At 49.9% G+C, this 17,626-nt stretch overlaps 1 protein-coding gene across 1 annotated transcript; it reads left to right on the forward strand.

Moving 5' to 3' along the window:
- Positions 1-8,582: 8,582 nt before the first annotated feature.
- On the forward strand, positions 8,583-10,890 carry VRTN (vertebrae development associated; the record flags this gene model as incomplete). The annotated part of the gene is made up of 1 exon (XM_081228974.1): positions 8,583-10,890. The coding sequence occupies exon 1, from the start codon at positions 8,746-8,748 to the stop codon at positions 10,888-10,890; it is 2,145 nt and encodes a 714-aa protein (XP_081085100.1). The 5' UTR covers positions 8,583-8,745.
- Between the last annotated feature and the right edge of the window lie 6,736 nt (positions 10,891-17,626).

Below are 17,626 nucleotides of genomic sequence, written 5' to 3' on the forward strand. Positions count from 1 at the left end.
AGCCCCCCCAATCCCATCCTAAGACCCCCCAGTGGATGCCTGAAACCGCGGAGAATACCGAATCCTATATATACTATGTTTTTCCCTATACTAACTAGTTGGGTAGCGTCTACAGCGTGGATAGGCTGATGGGAGGGCTGATTCACTCACTTCCCAGGTGGGACAGAGCTGGGGGATGAGAGGTTTCATCAGGCTACTCAGGACAGTGAGCAATTTAAAACTCATGAATGTTTGTTTCTGGAATTTTTCATTTAATATTTTCCCACTGCAGTTGACCGCAGGTAACTGAAACCAAGGAAAGCAAAACTGCAGATAAGGAAGGACTACTGTATTATTATTTAGATATCATTTATGTATATAATACATAGGCACATATATAATATATATTAGTCAAAAGTAAAGTATTTAACCCAGAACAAAAATAGGCACAGAGAGACTAGAAAAATATACATGTGTATATGCACAGAAAAAGCTGAAAATATACAGAAAAAGAACTGGGCAGTTGTTTTAGGTCTCATAATGAGGAGAATGGGTTTGGGACTAAAAGGGAGGACTGGCTCAATTTACTCTATTTTTTACTCTGTACCTTTTGGGTCTTTTGTAAAGACAAAGTTTCATTTGTGTAGTCTAAGAAAAGAAACTAGATTAGAAGGAAATGTATCAAGATGTTCACAATAGCTGTCTTTAGATAATGAGATTATAGGTGATTTTTCCTTCTTACTGCTTTACTTTTAAAATTCTCCCAATTATTCATTTTCCCAATTAGTCTATAAATAAGACCCTTACTTTGGTAATGGGAGCGCCAACAAACCTTTTTATCACTAGGGTTTCTTTTTAAAAAACACTTTCAAAGATTCTATTAGCCTTTTAAAGAATTTTAAATTATCTTCACTGCCTTTATTAAATGATAACAAGTAATGCAGACTCCTTATAAAATGTCAAAAGACACAGAAAGCTATGTGGAAAGAAAAAGTTATCTTGTAATTCCATCTCCTACAAAATCACCACTATTGTCTGAAACTTTTAAAATACTGCATTTATATTAAGAACTTAAAAATAATTTCAAATTCACTGGAGAGCCTGAGAACTGGAATATACTTGCTTTGTTCCAAGCACAGTCCTAAATGCTTACGTTTATCTTATTGAATCCACCCAACAACTCTGGGGGTAAACGAACTCTCTGGCGTAAATGTTAGGCCTCAGTAACCACTAAATCAGGGCTCTGAGGTTTAAACAATTTGCCTAAAGCCATACTCTAGTACGGGGCAGGGTTGGCATTCAAATCCAAGTCCAGGAGGCGTCTAAACCACTGCCTCAGGCGACTGCCATCATGGTGGGTGGGGCTGGTGTGCTTAAGATGCAGGGACTGGACTTGAGTTCACTTCTGGTGGCCCCCTCATCCAGCTTTCCTGAGGATGGATGTTTGATAAAGGAGTTTTGACTTAGGTGATAAGTGTAGGATTCATGATCGGCAGAGGAGAAGATGATTAGTGGAGCTGGGGCATAACCGACACTGGGGGGCATTTTACAGTGGTAGCGGGGCTGGGGGGTGTAAGGCGATAAAGAGGAGAGGTGGGTGGAACTGAAGCCCGGGAGAAGCTGTTAGCCTCAGCACTCCAAAGGGTTAAGGCTGGGCAGGAAAGCCCCTGGGGGGAGCTACCACCAAAGGCTGCAATCTGGCAGCCCTCACCTCCCCCACCAGCGGGGAACTGGACGGGCGGATAGGACTAGTTCCTCCGGGATTATCTGAGGCCTCTGGGCTGAGGTGAGCTGCGGGGAGGGACGGAAGCCCCAGGTACCACACGTCCTTACCTTCCTGCTGGGCTCAGAAAACCAGGCGTCCTGGGATAGGTGCCCTGGCCCCAGACAGAAGCATCTTTGGCCCCGGCACACTTTGGGAGTGAGAGGTGTTGAGCCTCAAGCCTGGGGGATGCTCAGAGAAAGGTGGGGATGGAGGCCTTTCTGGAAGGGAAGGGGGCCTGCACCAAGGTGGGGGCAGTGAGTTCTCCAGCCTCCCTGTCTCTTGGGGGCCAGGGATGGGGGAGCTGCCTCAGGAAGAGATGCATCTTGGGGGTTCAGAGAGCCCCAAGTCCTCTAACCAATCCCCCAAGGTTAGCTTCCCGGCTCCAGCTTCGCTCTCGCCCCCACCTCCCCCTCTTAGCCTGGCCACAGACTTTCCTTAGGTCTTTCTATCTAAACCTCCTCCCCTCCCTTTCCCCTCCCCCTAAATTCTTTGGAAATCTTTCGACTTTCTTTCAAGTTTTCCCTGGGCAGTTCGGGGTCCGTTTCAGAGCTAGGTCAGGGCGCTTTAACACCCACAGCTGGGTAGAGTGGACGAGACAATAGCTGCTATCACTTTACCATTGGAAGTGACCCCCGAATTTGCACTTCTTTCATCTTGGGACCAGAGCCCTTGAGGGTGAGCGATTTCCTGGGGGGAGTGGCTTAAACCGCTTCCCCACCGGCCAGTTGGCTGTAGACGGTCCATGCTCAATGGTCCACCACAGATATGAAACCAGTTCTGGAGTGAGAGTGGCGCTCAGCTGGGGACACTGCCCACAGGGTGACTTAAATGTCCCAAGCTGGAAGGTGGAGAGAGAAGCGGACGCCCCCTGGGCTCTGGGCCACCCTCGAGGTCAGTAAACTAGGAAGTTTCCTCAAAATTAGGAAGGGTGGGTGCCTCGAGCAGTTTGGAGACCCCAGGTGAACGAGGGGGTGGCCTTGGGACACTAAAGGGCTCAAGGGTCATAGAGTGACTCTGAAGATGACGCGCGCGCGCGCGTGTGTGTGTGTGTGTGTGTGTGTGTGTGTGTGTGTGTGTAGAGGGGACGCATTGTTTCAAGTTCTCCTTCTCCCCACCCCCACCTCCAGCCCCTTCCCCATCCCCACCCCCCGCTCGCCCGCCAACTCCCCTCCCCACCCTACACAATGGTCTGGCCTTAGCCCCTCCCCAGACTCCCGGTGTTTCCCCAGTTGGGTCCCTTGTCTCAGATACCCCCAGCCAGCCAGCTCTCTCCCCAGCTACCCAGGGCCTCCTGGCGGCTCGCTCCGCTTCCCCTCGTGGGCCTCGCTGCCCATTCTCCTTCCCTTCCAGGCGCGTGGTCTCCTAGAGCTACTCAGCTTGGGAACTACCGAGGCATGATTGACTGGGTGGCCTCAGGCCCACCCTGGTGCCCCCAGACCCTCCTGCTGCCCTTGGTTGGTGGGAGGTTCCTTGGGAAGTTACAGCCAAGGGACTTGCCTGCCACCAGCCAGGACCTGTGGCCGCCCATGCCCCGCGAGGCCTCCTGGCCACCGGGGAAGAAGCCAAGATGGCTGGTGCTCCCTGGAGCCAGGGGCGCAGCCTGGGCATGGGCCGGCCAGAGAGGTGTGGAGCCAGGCCGGCTGAGATGCCAGCCATGCCTCCACGGTCTTAGGCAGTCTTACTGAGGGCTGAGGCCAGTGTGGCCCCCCCCTCATGCTTGTAGGGCCTGGCTGGCTATTGAGACCGCAGGGCCTGCTTTGTGAGGGATGGGGAGAACACGGGCTCCTTGGTGAGCGAATGCGGGGCCCAGGATAAGCCTGGCAGGGAGAGTGTTTGTTCTAGAGGCCAGAGACTTACCAACACTGTCAGCAGATCCTCTGGCCCTTTCTTCCCTTGCCCTGCCCAGAGCGCTGACTCACCCCTTTTAAAATGCAAGGGACAGAGGCCAGACCTGGGCTCCGAGACCCCATCTGCTTGAAATAAGGAGACTGGGGGAGGAGGAAAGCGGGCCTTGGTGAAGGTGAGACTTTGAATTGCCTGCAGAGTTGCCCGTGTCCATTCATTCATTCCTGGGCTCCAGAGCCCTTCTTAGGTGCGAGGATGCTGGCTGGATGCTTTCTGGATGTCCTATTTCCTCCCTTCCAACCTCAAGCCGGGGAGCCTGTGTCGCCTTGAGGGGCCCTGCCTCGTCGGTTTCATGTTTTTTCAGGTCCCTTCTGAGAGGGGAGGCCAGCTAGGCAAGACCCCTAGATTAGCTTTCAATTTCTGCACCTTATTCCACGAATGCACCTGGTAATTGTCAGATCTGCTTTGCATTGCGTTTCCAGGGAGCCATCACCAAAAAGACTGTTGCACCTGAACCCCATCAACCAATTGTCTACTTAAGTATGATTAGCTTCCCCATACGGCCTCTGGCCTTTCCCCGCTGCCCCATTCTCTCCTGGTCCAGACCCACCTGAGTTGACGCGAGGTGCAGAGCTTCTCCAGGGAGCTACGTTTTCTCAGCAAGCTTTTGAGGAAAAAAGAAGTAGGGTATTACCTACTCACATCTCCTCTTACCTCTTTGGGGGAGAGGAAGGAATGAGTTAGGGTGGGGTGGGGTGGGACTGGGATGGGAAGAGTAGGTAGGGTGGGACAGGGAAGGGGAGGGAGGAGGGTGGGGTTTGCGCAGGAAGACGTGTGGTCTATCTGGACGTGTTGGCAGGTATCCGGATACTACAGCGAGAATTCAGGCAAGTCAACTTTACCTTTCTGGACCTCAATTTCCTTATCTGTAAAATGGCCAGCTTTGCCTCGAAGCCCCAAGAATCCATGTGTTTCTGCATCCTTTGGATAAAGAGCATTTTGGGCCCTGTATTTCCCTGTATGGTGGAATTACAGGGGTTAGGAGGGGAGCTCTGGAGTCAGATTGCTTAGGTTTCGTAGTTTTAATAGCTTGTGGTCTTGGGAATGTTATTTAACGCCCAAGCCTCCATTTCTCTATGTGTGAAGTAGAAGTAGCTATCCTAGTGAAGGTGCAGGTGTGATGGAGTTGTAATTCATGTAGAAGGAAAGTGAGAACCACATATAAATATTACCTCTGAAAAGCCTGAAGTCCAAACGCTCACCCAATGCAAAGCCCACAGAAACTTGTAATCGTTTAAGGGAACATTGTGCCCTCCTCCTAGTGTGGAAGGGCAGGAAGAATCACCCACACGATTTAAATTAATTGTCCCCTCTTATTTTTTTTGAGATTTTGGTTGAATTACCTAAATGTACATAGTAAGCAGTAGGTGAATGGTGGTTATTTTCATAATTTTGTTTGCGAAGTATGTAGCAGGGCAGAGCTCTCATTTTTATGCATTTGTATAGCAGCGTTTACAAGGGACATGCAAGAAAAACAAACCCCCCAGCGTCTTTGTTGTCTGCCAGAATGAAAAAGCTCTTCTGTGTTTACAGTTTGTTCCTCAGGGCTCAATTTTTTATCGCATATGGAAGTGCTCTCAGTCAAGTTTATCTCCCGAGTCCAAAAAACGAACAGTTTTTTAAAAAGTAAATATGAAGTATATAAAAGATGAACAGATTAAAAGCCCAATTCCAGGGTCAGATAATGTGGGACAAATAAAAATCTGGTGAGAGGTTAGACCAGGTTTGTCACAATAAACACATTAAAAAAAATCTACAAGCAAGAAATTTTTATCCAAAGATGATTCTGATTACCAGTTTTTAAAAAGCTTTCTTTTTTATGGTTACCAAGTAAAATTCCGGTGGTAAGCCTTTGGTTCTTTAAAAACTTTTTTTCAACTTTACTGAACCATAATTTACACCCAAACGCATCCCCTGTAAGTACGCAAAACCCTTTCCTTTTAGGTGTGCAGTTTGATGAGTTGACAAATGTACACACCCAAACACAATTTTTAAACCTAAGGCTAATCTAAAGGAATTTATTAAAATCTGAGAACAAAGATCTGAGAAAGGGTAATGGTCTCCTTTTTAATTTAAAAACAGTGTCCACAAAGGAATATTACTCTGCTTTGCAACACAACACAGAAAACCTACCAGTAATTAGGATGATTAGTTTGAATTGAAAGGTGGCTGACATTTTAAACTGTAGTAGGTGAATCACAGGCCCTAAAGAGCATCTGGTTTCAACTACTGGCTGCACCACTTATGAGGCTTGGGGCAAATTGGGCAAATGAGCCTAAGTTTGATTGTCTCTGTTTTTTCACCTGTAAATTGGGGATAATGGTAGTACCCACCTTAAAGTTCCACTGCCAGGATTGGGAAAGTGCATGGCAAATAGTAAACCTTAGTTATTAGATCTATGTCAGCACAGTGGCTAGGCTGCTGCTACCTCTTTGAAAAGACTAACTTTATCCCAGGGCAGCAGTTCTCAAACATTTTGGTCTCAGGACACGTGTACGCTCTTAAAAATTGAAGACCCTAAAGAGCTTTTGTTTATATAGGTTACATCTGTCAACATGTCACATTCAAAATTAAAATTTAGACATTTAGAAAAGATTTCTTTATTAAAAAAGAACAAACCTGTTACATAGTAACAAATAATAGTTTTTGTGAAAAATAACTTTTCCAGAACAGAAAAAATTTAGTGAGAACAGTGCATCTTTAAAATTTTTCAAATCTCTAATATCTGGTTATCAGAAGATAAGTAGATTCTTATCTGTGTCTGTTCAATCTGTTGTGATACATTATTTTGGTAGAAGTACATGAAGAAAATCCAACTTCATCCAGACGCATAGATGGACAGAGGAAGAGTATTTTTTTTTTTTCCTTTGGCTTTGCCACCACGGGGCTTGCGGGATCTTAGTTCCCCAACCAGGGATCGATCCTGGGCCACAGCAGTGAAAGTGTGAAGCCCTAACCACTGGACTGCCAGAGAATTCCCAGAGGAAGTGTATTTTGGTAGCATTTTCGGTGGATATTCTTTGACAACTACACTGAAACTTGACAAGTGGAGTTCCCCAAAGCTTAGTTATAATGCAGAATCTGAAATAATATCCAGGAACTTTTGTACCATATTATATTAAAAATCCGTTGCTTTCTTTTATACTTTGAATGGATCTTTTACCCGTGCCATCCCATTGGGTATTTGGGAAATACAGTTCATTGAGTGATGCAAATCTTCAAATGTTGAACATTCCATTATATAGCATAAAAAGTTACATGTGTTAGTGTCACCACTGGTCGCATCAGAAAAATCTTTAAGTGTTGGGAAGCTGTCAAGCTCACTGTAGTGGATACAAGTTTTCCAAAATTCTAATTTTCAAATGAAAGCTCAAAATTTTTCACTGGCCATAAATAGTAGTGGTTTTCCTTGAAGTGACAGCCTCACCTTATTCATTTTCGAGAAAATGTCTGTCCAAGTCTAGGGCTTCCCTGGTGGCGCAGTGGTTGAGAGTCCGCCTGCCGATGCAGGGGATACGGGTTCGTGCCCCGGTCCGGGAAGATCCCACGTGCCGCGGAGCGGCTGGGCCCGTGAGCCATGGCCGCTGAGCCTGCACATCCGGAGCCTGTGCTCCGCAACGGGAGAGGCCACAACAGTGAGAGGCCCGCGTACAGCAAAAAAAAAAAAAAAAAAAAAAAAAAAATATATATATATATATATCCAAGTCTAAATGACTAATGCCACTCAGTTTTTCTTTCAAGTAAAAATGGTATTCCATGAAAAAGCGGCTAGTTCATCATGCAACCCAAACAATTGCCACTCATTCATGATGCACCAGTGTGCAGCAGAAATCCTCTATGAGTACTCCCCATTTTGTCACTCCCAACATTGAAGTCATGTATTTAAGGGTTATGATTTTCAAAAATAATGATCTTTGTTGCTGCATCAAGGACATTTTGGAGTGATACTAGCTTTCTCTTTCCCAACTGTGGCTACATGATGGGGTAGAACACAGTGATTTCTAGTTTAATTCATGCTGAGGTACTAGCTGTACTCCAATGTTAACACAGTGAAAAAGGCAAATCATATCTTAGTGTTGTTATCTTAGTATTATTATGGAAACAGTTTAACTTGCAGCCCCTCAGAAAGTCTCAGAGAACCCCAAGGGTCCATGGACCGTACTTTTTTTTTTTTTTTTTTTTCTTTTGACTGCGCTGGGTCTTCGTTGCTGCGCGTGGGCTTTCTCTTGTGGTGAGCGGGGGCTACCCTTCGTTGCGGTTTCGCGGGCTTCTCATTGCGGTGGCTTCTCTTGTTGCGGAGCACGGACTCTAGGCACACGGGCTCAGTAGTTGTGGCTCGCGGGCTCTAGAGCGCAGGCTCAGTAGTTGTGGCACACGGGCTTAGTTGCTCCGCGGCATGTGAAATCTTCCAGGACCAGGGCTCGAACCCATGTCCCCTGCATTGGCAGGCGGATTCTCAACCACAGCACCACCAGGGAAGTCCCCATGGACCATACTTCGAGAATCACTGTTTTAGGAAAAAGGAGACCAATTTAGGCTATGTGTGATTGTCTGTCTTTAACAGGTGTAGAGGTACAGCTTTTATACCTGCACTATATAATATGTATAGTACTAGATAATACTCTAAAATATAATAGCTAATGCTTCTTTAGTACTTTACTATGTGCCAGGCACTTTTCTAAGGATGAATATATATATATATGTGTGTGCGTGTGTGTATGTGTGTATACACTTATAAATATACACTTATATATCTCCGTCCGTTACTTTCATTGTCTCATTTATATCCACAACAATCCTATAAGGTAGATACTTTTATTATTGTCCCCATTTTAACAGAAAAAGAACCAGAAACACAGAGAGGTTGAGTGACTTGCTCAAGCTAATATCAGAACCAGGATTCAAAGCCATTCTCTAAGGCCAAGCTCTTCCTTTGTACCACTGAGTAATTAAACAGACCCCTACCTGCTATGGGGGGATGGGAATAGATAGGCGCTATCTTGAGGGAGAAGGCAGAGGAGTGGATAAGGCGCCATTGCTGGGTATCATCTGGGTGCCTTGGCTGACCTCTGCCCTCTCTCCTTTGCCCTGGTAGGATGACATCCCGGGAGCAGCTGGTGCAGCAGGTGCTGCAGGAGCTGCAGGAGGCAGTGGAGTCCGAGGGCCTGGAGGGTCTCGTTGGTGCTGCTCTGGAGGCCAAGCAGGTCCTGTCTTCCTTCGCTCTCCCCACCGGCCGGGAGGGAGGCCCCGGCCCCCAGGTGCTGGAGGTGGACTCGGTGGCCCTGAGCCTGTACCCAGAGGATGCTCCCCGGAACATGTTGCCGCTGGTGTGCAAGGGCGAGGGCAGCCTGCTGTTCGAGGCGGCCAGCATACTGCTGTGGGGCAACGCGGGCCTCAGCCTGGAGCTGCGGGCCCGCACGGTGGTGGAGATGCTGCTGCACCGGCACTACTACCTCCAGGGCATGATTGACTCCAAGGTGATGCTGCAGGCCGTGCGCTATTCCCTGTGCTCTGAGGAGTCCCCGGAGATGACCAGCCTGCCGTCCACCACGCTAGAGGCCATCTTTGATGCGGACGTCAAGGCCACCTGCTTTCCTAGCAGCTTCTCCAACGTGTGGCACTTGTACGCCCTCGCCTCCGTCCTTCAGCGCAACATCTACTCCATCTACCCCTTGCGCAACCTCAAGATCCGGCCGTACTTCAACCGCGTCATCCGGCCCCGCCGCTGCGAGCACATGCCCGCCACGCTGCACATCATGTGGGCCGGCCAGCCCCTCACCAGCCAGCTCTTCCGCCACCAGTACTTTGCCCCCGTGGTGGGGCTGGAGGAGGTGGAGGCTGAAAGTGCCAGCCCCCGCCTGGCCCCGACTCCCACTGCCCTGACCCCGCTGCCCCCGCCCGCCAAGACCCTGGAGCTGCTCAACCGGGAACCTGGCCTCAGCTATTCCCACCTCGGTGAGCGCTACAGCGTCACCAAGAGCACCTTCTACCGCTGGCGGCGGCAGTCCCAGGAGCACCGGCAGAAGGTGGCCACCCGCTTCTCGGCCAAGCACTTCCTGCAGGACAGCTTCCACCGCGGGGGTGTCGTGCCGCTGCAGCAGTTCCTCCAGAGGTTCCCCGAGATCTCCCGCTCCTCCTATTATGCCTGGAAGCACGAGCTCTTGGGCTCTGGCGCCTGCCAGGCCCTTGCCCCCAAGGAGGAGCTGGCCATGGAGGAGCTGGAGAAGCTGCCGGAGCAGCAGGCTGCCAAGGGGCTGGGGTGCTCCTCGTCGGCCATGTCAAGCCCTGGAATGGTCTTAATGCAGCGGGCTAAGTTATACCTGGAGCACTGCATCTCCCTGAATACGCTGGTACCCTATCGCTGCTTCAAACGCAGGTTCCCCGGCATCTCCCGGTCCACCTACTACAATTGGCGCCGAAAGGCTCTCCGAAGGAACCCCAGCTTCAAGCCTGCACCAGCCCTCTCGGTAGCCGGGACTTCCCAGCCAGCACCTGTTGGGGAAAAGGCCTCCTTGCTCCCTTGGAAGGATGAGGCAGGAGAAGGGGCAGGGAAAGCAACGGGTGGGGGATCACCTGCCCCCCGGGAGTTCCTACCCCTGAGGATGCCCCTGTCCCGTTGGCAGAGGCGCCTGCGCAGGGCAGCCCGCAAGCAGGTGCTCAGTGGGCACCTCCCCTTCTGTCGCTTCCGCCTCCGCTACCCGAGCCTGTCTCCCTCCACCTTTTGGGTCTGGAAGAGTCTTGCCCGGGGCTGGCCCAGAAGTCTGTCCAAGCTCCAGATACACGCCCCCAGCTTGGGCAAAGGGGGCATGAAGGAAGCGGAGGAGAAACGGGAGAAAGAAGCTGGCAGGAATGTGACAGCTGCCACGGCCCCACCTGCAGGGACCCTGCAGATGGCGGCTTCTCCAGGAAAGGATCCAGGGAAGGCCCAGGGAGGGTCTTCCAGAGAGGGGGCCCTGCAAGAGGGGGCCACGGCCCAGGCCCGGCCCCCCAGTGGGTCCCTGTCCAGACACCCTGTGGTGGCAGCAGCGGCGGGTGGCAGGGGCGGCCAGGTGCTGGTGATGGACATGCTCGCCACCACCAAGTTCAAGGCCCAGGCCAAGCTGTTCCTGCAGAAGCGCTTCCAGTCCAAGAGCTTCCCCTCCTACAAGGAGTTCAGTGCCCTCTTCCCCCTCACCGCCCGCTCTACCTACTACATGTGGAAGCGTGCCCTCTACGATGGCCTCACCCTGGTGGATGGCTGACGCGGAGGTATGAAAGGGGCTGGGAGGAAGGAGGACCACTTTGGAGAAGGTCAGAGACCTGAGTTGCGCCCCCCTGGCTTGGCCAGGATCCCTTTTGCTCTCACAGCATCGACCCTGAATCCAAGGGCAGCTTCGTGTTGTTTCCCAGCTCCAGGGCAGAGAGAGCCAGAGATCAGCCATCTGGCCCCCTGCAGAGAGCTACAGGACCGGAGATATTCTCTTCAGTTGTTTACCATTCTTATTTTTATTATTGTGTCTTGGTTTTAGTCTTTTGTTTTGATTTAAGTGGGTTGGCTGGGCCCCCTTGCTGGTGTTGGAAGCTGTATGTATGTGGGGACCCGAAGCGGGGTTGGTTAGCTAAAGCTGCTTTCAGCTTTTCCCCGGGACAAAAGGAGTATTGTAGCATGGCCGTCTGTCCCATTGGGTAGAATATGTCTTCAGTTCCTTTTGGGGGTTGGCACCCCCCTTACTCAAAGATGTTTCCCAGAGGAACATTAAGAGATCAGATGTGGAGCAGGTCACGGCTTCTGCCTGGTGCCCCTAAGGGAGAGGGTGCCAGGCTCAGTGTGAGCAGAAGCAGGGATGTAGAGAAAGAACCAAAGTTGGCCTCTAGGGGATCACTGAAGGCTGGCCTGTCCATTGTGAGGAGTGTGGTAAAGGACTTGGGGAGAGGGCCTTGGGTCTCTACTTGCTGGTGCTTGGTGCATCTGCTGTGGACCCCGCAGTCCTCAGCCAGCCCGGCTGGCTCTTGGGGACCCCAGTTTTTCTGTTGAGCTTCTCCTCAGAGCCTGTGCCCCATCTCCAGTGAGAGACCACACAGTGGCCAGGCAGACAAGAGACTGAATTTGCATTGTCCAAGAGTGAAGTTGGAAAACCAAAGAAATAAAGTGATGTGGTGCTCACAGCCCTTGGTCTCTGGTATTTGTTTTGTCCTATGTGACTGCCCATTCCCACGTTCCCTTTTGGTTTAAGGAGCAGAGAGTGACCATTTCTCTCCCTTGATGTTCCCAGGTCCAGGACTTGGAGGATGGAGGGGCTTACTCTGGGGTTTCTACTTAGAACTGGTTATTGACCTTGGGGGTTCTTCCCGCTGGGGGCAGGGCTATGGCTGCCTGGAAACATACTTCCCAACAATGGGAGAAAACTGGCCAACTCAGTGTGCTCAGAGGCCAGGCCAGCATGAGGGTCAAGTCTGTGTCAGGCTTCTATTTAGTCCTTGTGATGCACCCCAGCAGGCTAGGCCCAGCCACAGGTAAGGAAACTGAGCTTCAGTGTGGTTCACTCACATGCCCCCTCCAGCAGGACTGAGTATTAAGGCCAGGCCTTTGCTTGTTGGGATGCCACATCCTTTGGAAAGACGTTCCCTTAGGCCCTTTCTCCCTGTGTCTAGGTATTCTGCAGTAGCTGTCATCCTCATGGTCTTGGGGAGTCATTCTTGGTTCTGCTATTTTTTCACCCCATGTCCAATCCATCAGCGAGTCCTATCGACTCTGACTTTAAAGTATTCCCAGAATCCTCCCCTTCACACTGCTGCCACCACCGTCTCTCCTGGCCCACATCTCAGGTTCTACCTGCCTCCTCCTTCCACTCTTGTCCCACACAAGCCGTTCTCCAGGGGCAGCCAGAGAGATCTTTAAGTGAAATCTGATTCCGTCACTTTCCTGTCTGAAAGGTGTCGGTGGCTTCCCTTCAGTCTTAGAATTCCATGCACTGCCTTACAAAGTCCTTCATAAACTGGCCCCTGACTGTCTTTCCTGCCTCTGGTCCCTTTGTTGCCTTTACCCACCACATCCAGCCACATTGGCTGCCTCTGATCTTGAATGTGCTATGCTTACTCTCCCTTTAAGGGCCTTTGCATCTATTTCTTTGGCTTAGAGTGCTTTTCCCTGTTATCTTTACAGGGCAGACTCCTTAACATTCAGATATGCGTCACTGCCGCATATCCCTTCTACATTCTGTACATGGTGCCTATTCCCATCTGTTTTTGTTGTTTATTTGCTTATGTCCCCCCCCCCCCACCACCTCCTTAGGGCATAAACTCCATGAAAAGCAGGGCTCTTCCCTGACTGGCTTACACCACTGTATTCGCAGCAGGTAGATTAGTTTCTGACACACGGTGCTACAATTTGTTGAAAGAAGGAATGAATGAAACGGGGCCACTGTGATGTCCTGCTGTTATTCCTTGACATTTTTTTTTAATCAAACCTAATCCTAACTATTTCTCATTGTCCATACTTCTCCATCCCCGCAGCTACCTCCTCATCTAGGCCAGCAGCTGCTCTCATCTCTGATACTTGAATGGTTTCCAAATTGACTCTGCCACCACTCAAACTATTCCAGAGGCCCCCCCCGACAAAGTCCAGAATGATCTCACTGAAACCTAAATCTGACTTGTTATTAGATTTCCCATTACCCTTAGCACAAAATCCAAACGCTAATGAGGCCCCCCAGCTTGATCCCTACCAACCTCTAGGCTTATTTTTCCCCCGTGACCCCTCATGCTGTAGCCCTCATCCAGACTGACCTTGCCTCCTACCTGCTTTTCCAGGAATCATGCAGCATTGTTATGGCATTGTCTCTGCCTGTCTTTCTCTGTGGGGTCTCCACTGAACCCCCAGCGCCGATGTAGTCGCTTGGTGGTCCCTTAATGTTTAGTGAAGAGATTGGACAAGTGATGTTCCTGCCTGGCCTGCGATGGCTACCTACAGCCAGCAGGTGGCACTCTGGTGCAGCAGGAGACAAAGTCTCTGGGTTCCCAGTAGGAAACAGTATCAAGCTGTTTCCAACCACGGCCTACCACCCTTACTGCCTTAGCTGTCAGAGGGTGGCGGCATCTTCCGTCCTGTGAAATGCCCTGGTTGGAGCTCAGATCCTCCTGTTTGCTCCCTTCCTGCACCCTCAGAACCAGAGCAGATCTGACTCCTGGAGCAGTGTCTCACAATGGGGTCTAAAAACCACCTGGATCTCAGTCCCTGGGGGAGCTTGTTCGAGTGTGGATTCCAGGGCTCCACCTGGACCTACTGATTTAGACATTGGAGAAGCAGTATATGCACAGGAGCGAGCTAGTCTACCTTGCTGTGCCTCACTTTCTCCATCTATAAATGGGATTATAGTAACGCCTATAGTATAGTATGTTGCACGTAGTAATGCTGGGTGAGGATTTACTATTGGTAACAATGATGTCCAGTCTGAGAACCCCTGGGAATCTAATTCCTGTTTTCTAGGAGGAAGCTAATGCCTAAGGAGATTCTTGCTTAAGGTTACTCTCTAGATTAAAAACACTCCTGTCCCAAGATGTAAAGTTCCTTTGGTCAGAGGCCAGCTCTGAGCCCAAATCCACAGGGAGATACTTTAGCTTCTGTTGGAAAAGAATTAAGAAAAATGATATGTCAATATTTATTGATTTGGAAAAGGTTTTATAAGTATGGTTATATTATTCTTCTGCAGAAAGCTGTTTCCTTTATAACCTTCTTAGAAAGGCGGAAATACCTAAGCAGTGACCATATTTGCTAAGAATACTTCATGCTGATTTTGAAGTTGACATTTGTTGAAATTATTTGTATTTTTTTGTGCCACTTTCTATCTCAGATGCAAATGTGGAAAGAAATTCCAGTGAAATGAACAATGTTTGAATAAAGGGAGAAAACGGAATATGTGAGGTTAGCTTTTCACATTTGGTACTGTTGTAAGGTAACAATGGGTTCTAAAATTTTGAATATAAAAGCTTCACCCTAAAAAAACAATCAGGTGAAACATGAATAATTTTTTAAAATTCAGTATTCATATATTTATCGCCTGGGGAAGAGATCCTCTATTTTGGTGGAGATCATCTTGTCTACCTTGATGCATGGGTTTGCTCCTCAAATATTTCTGAAGTCCAGCACTCAGACCCTTGAGTGACTCTTGGGCCCTGAGCATCACCTCATATCTCACCTGCCCCTCCTGGCTGTTCCACCCTTATCTCAGTCTCACCAACCACCAATCTGGGCTCACCCCCCAACACCCACCAATCTGCTCTTCTCTCAGTGTTTTTTTTTTTTTTTACCATTGTTGCTGCCAGAGTCAGGTTATCAGATGAACTGGCCAGAAAGCTGGGTGTCATCCTAGAATTTTCTCTCCTCCACATCTCCATCGCAGAAGGACCGTAGGAACACTGCAGGCTTCCAGTGTTTCCACATTGCCGGATTATCACAAGGAAGTGAATTTGATTGGTCCAGGCCATTCTCATCCTTTCATCTGAGCACAGCTCTCATGCCAGGTCGCATCTCAAGTCTGGTCCAATTGTCTGTGGCTGAGGTGCTGGATCAGCCTTGCTCACCAAAGGGGTCTGGCAGATGTAATAGGCTCCTAGCCAGCAACCCATGATAGGCTGAGCCCTGTGCTGTAAGGTGAGGATACAGAACCATCTGACCTCAGCTCTTGTCCTCGTAAAGGCCTCGGTTTACTGGCAGCTGAGATCTGATTCAGTACGACAGAGGCTTTCATACAGAATGCACAAAAAGTGCAGTGGGGTCACAGGGAAGCATATGCTGGCTTTGGCATCTCATAGCTCATCCGGACCCCCTCCCAACTTGTAGCTTCCTAGGGCCACCTCTTCTCTGAGAAATGTAGGCTGCCTGGGGGTCTCGGAAATGCCTCAATTGCTCCTCAAATGACTCTGGATGCTGGTTGTGAAAACTCACCCCAGTTTGGTGGCTGTCATGGGAGGATGGGTACTGAGGGACAGGCGCCCTGACACAAGGCAGTTGTTAAGGTGGGGCTGGAAGGCCCAGGGGGTGTGGGTGAGGGGAACCTGCTCTGGCCCTGGGTGCTGTCTGCTTATCTCACTGGTCTGACTTCCAGCAGGAAGGTTCTAGTATGATTTCCCCTCCCCAACTGAGGATGCCAGTAGGTTGTCACTAGCAGGTTCCTAAATATTGCCATTACTGGTTTATCTCATGGAAGGGGAGGAGGAAGCTTTCAGGGAGATTAGAAGCAGCGGAAAGTAGGTTTAACGGTATAAAAAAATTTTTTTCCATGGAAAATGACTTGAAAATAGCATGAAATCCGCTTAACTCCAGCGGCTCTGCCAGGCAGAGAGAGCTGGAGGGGGACCTAGATCGGAGGGCAGCCAGGAAAAGATGAGGCAGACGGCTGCTCACGAATGGCCCTCCACCTGAGGAAACCGCAGGGATGGTAGAGGGCGAAAGCTGCAGGTGATCCTCTCCATTCCTCACCTGGGCTAGATTGCAGCTCCCAGGATGCGGGCTGGTGGGAGGCCAGCATCAGGGAGGAGGGGAAGCACAGGCTGTGGGGAGTCAGGGAGGTATTTGGGGAGCACCTGAGCGCCTTTGTGTTCTGCCTGTCCCCAGCCGAGTCCGGCTCAGAAGGGTCAATGCAGTTTTATGGCTCCTACGTGTTGACAGTCAGCCAAGCTCAGTTTCTAGACCCCTTGACTTTGGGCAGAGTTATCTGTTGTCATTTAAGACAGAATTAGGGGACAGCGAGGGGGTATAGCTAGGCTGCATTGCAGTACCCAGGACAGGGGCTGGTGGCTGTGGAGTCCTTCGCTCCTCAGACCTCACCTTCGTGGGGACAGGAGGGAGGCTGGTATCTTTGGGATATTCAGTACTTAAAAAAAAATTAATTAATTAAATTATTTTTGGCTGCGTTGGGTCCTCGCTGCTGCGTGCAGGCTTTAGTTACGGCGAGCAGGGGCTACTTTTCGTTGTGGTGCGTGGGCTTCTCATTTTGGTGGCTTCTCTTGTTGTGGAGCATGGGCTCTAGGCATGCAGGCTTCAGTAGTTGTGGCACGTGGGCTCAATAGTTGTGGCTCATGGCCTCTAGAGCACAGGCTCAGTAGTTGTGGTGCATGGGCTTAAGTTGCTCCGTAGCGTGTGGGATCTTCCCAGACCAGGGCTTGAACCGTGTGCCCTGCATTGGCAGGCGGGTTCTCAACCACTGTGCCACCAGGGAAGTCCAAGGATATTCAGTACTTCCTTCATTCACTCATTCATTCAGTCCACATTTGTTGGGGCCTAGAGGTGAGGGAGAGGAAGTATACAAAGCTTGATAAGACCTAGCGCCCCTTGGAGTGCTTTAGAAACATTGACTATATAACCAGTTCTCAATCCTAAATCCAGAGGTTCTCAGGGGTCCAGTAAGCATAGTTTGCAATTTTATGTCTTTGTTCAGGATCTTAGATGATAATCTGAAATCATTTTATTAGAGGGGTAAAGGCAGAGGCCTTTTACAATGATAAGTTGCCATTGAATGACATCTCAATGCAATAAGGCTTTGATTTTTTTTTTTTTTTTTTTTTTTGCGGTACGCGGGCCTCTCACTGTTGTGGCCTCTCCCGTCGTGGAGCACAGGCTCCGGACGCACAGGCTCAGTGGCCATGGCTCACGGGCCCAGCCACTCCACGGCACGTGGGATCTTCCCGAACCGGGGCACGAACCCGTGTCCCCTGCATCTGCAGGCTGACTCTCAACCACTGTGCCACCAGGGAAGCCCAAGGCTTTGGTTTTTAAAGTCAGTCTCTTGAACCAGGGACTTGTTTTATGTTATGAGCTGTAACAGAGGGAGGCAATGATGCTATGGGGTACAAGGGAGCAAGCCTGCCTCTGCTTGAGGATTGGGGAAAGAGTTCTGGAAAAGCATCTTAAAAGGCTCATAGGATCACCCTGTGGGAGTGAGTGGGGAAAGAAGAAACTGAGGAGAATGAAAGGCCTGGAGCTGGGAAAACCCCCAAGAG

The sequence above is a fragment of the Mesoplodon bidens genome, assembly GCF_964165515.1.
Source record: "Mesoplodon bidens genome assembly, chromosome: 3".
Lineage (NCBI taxonomy): Eukaryota > Metazoa > Chordata > Mammalia > Artiodactyla > Ziphiidae > Mesoplodon > Mesoplodon bidens.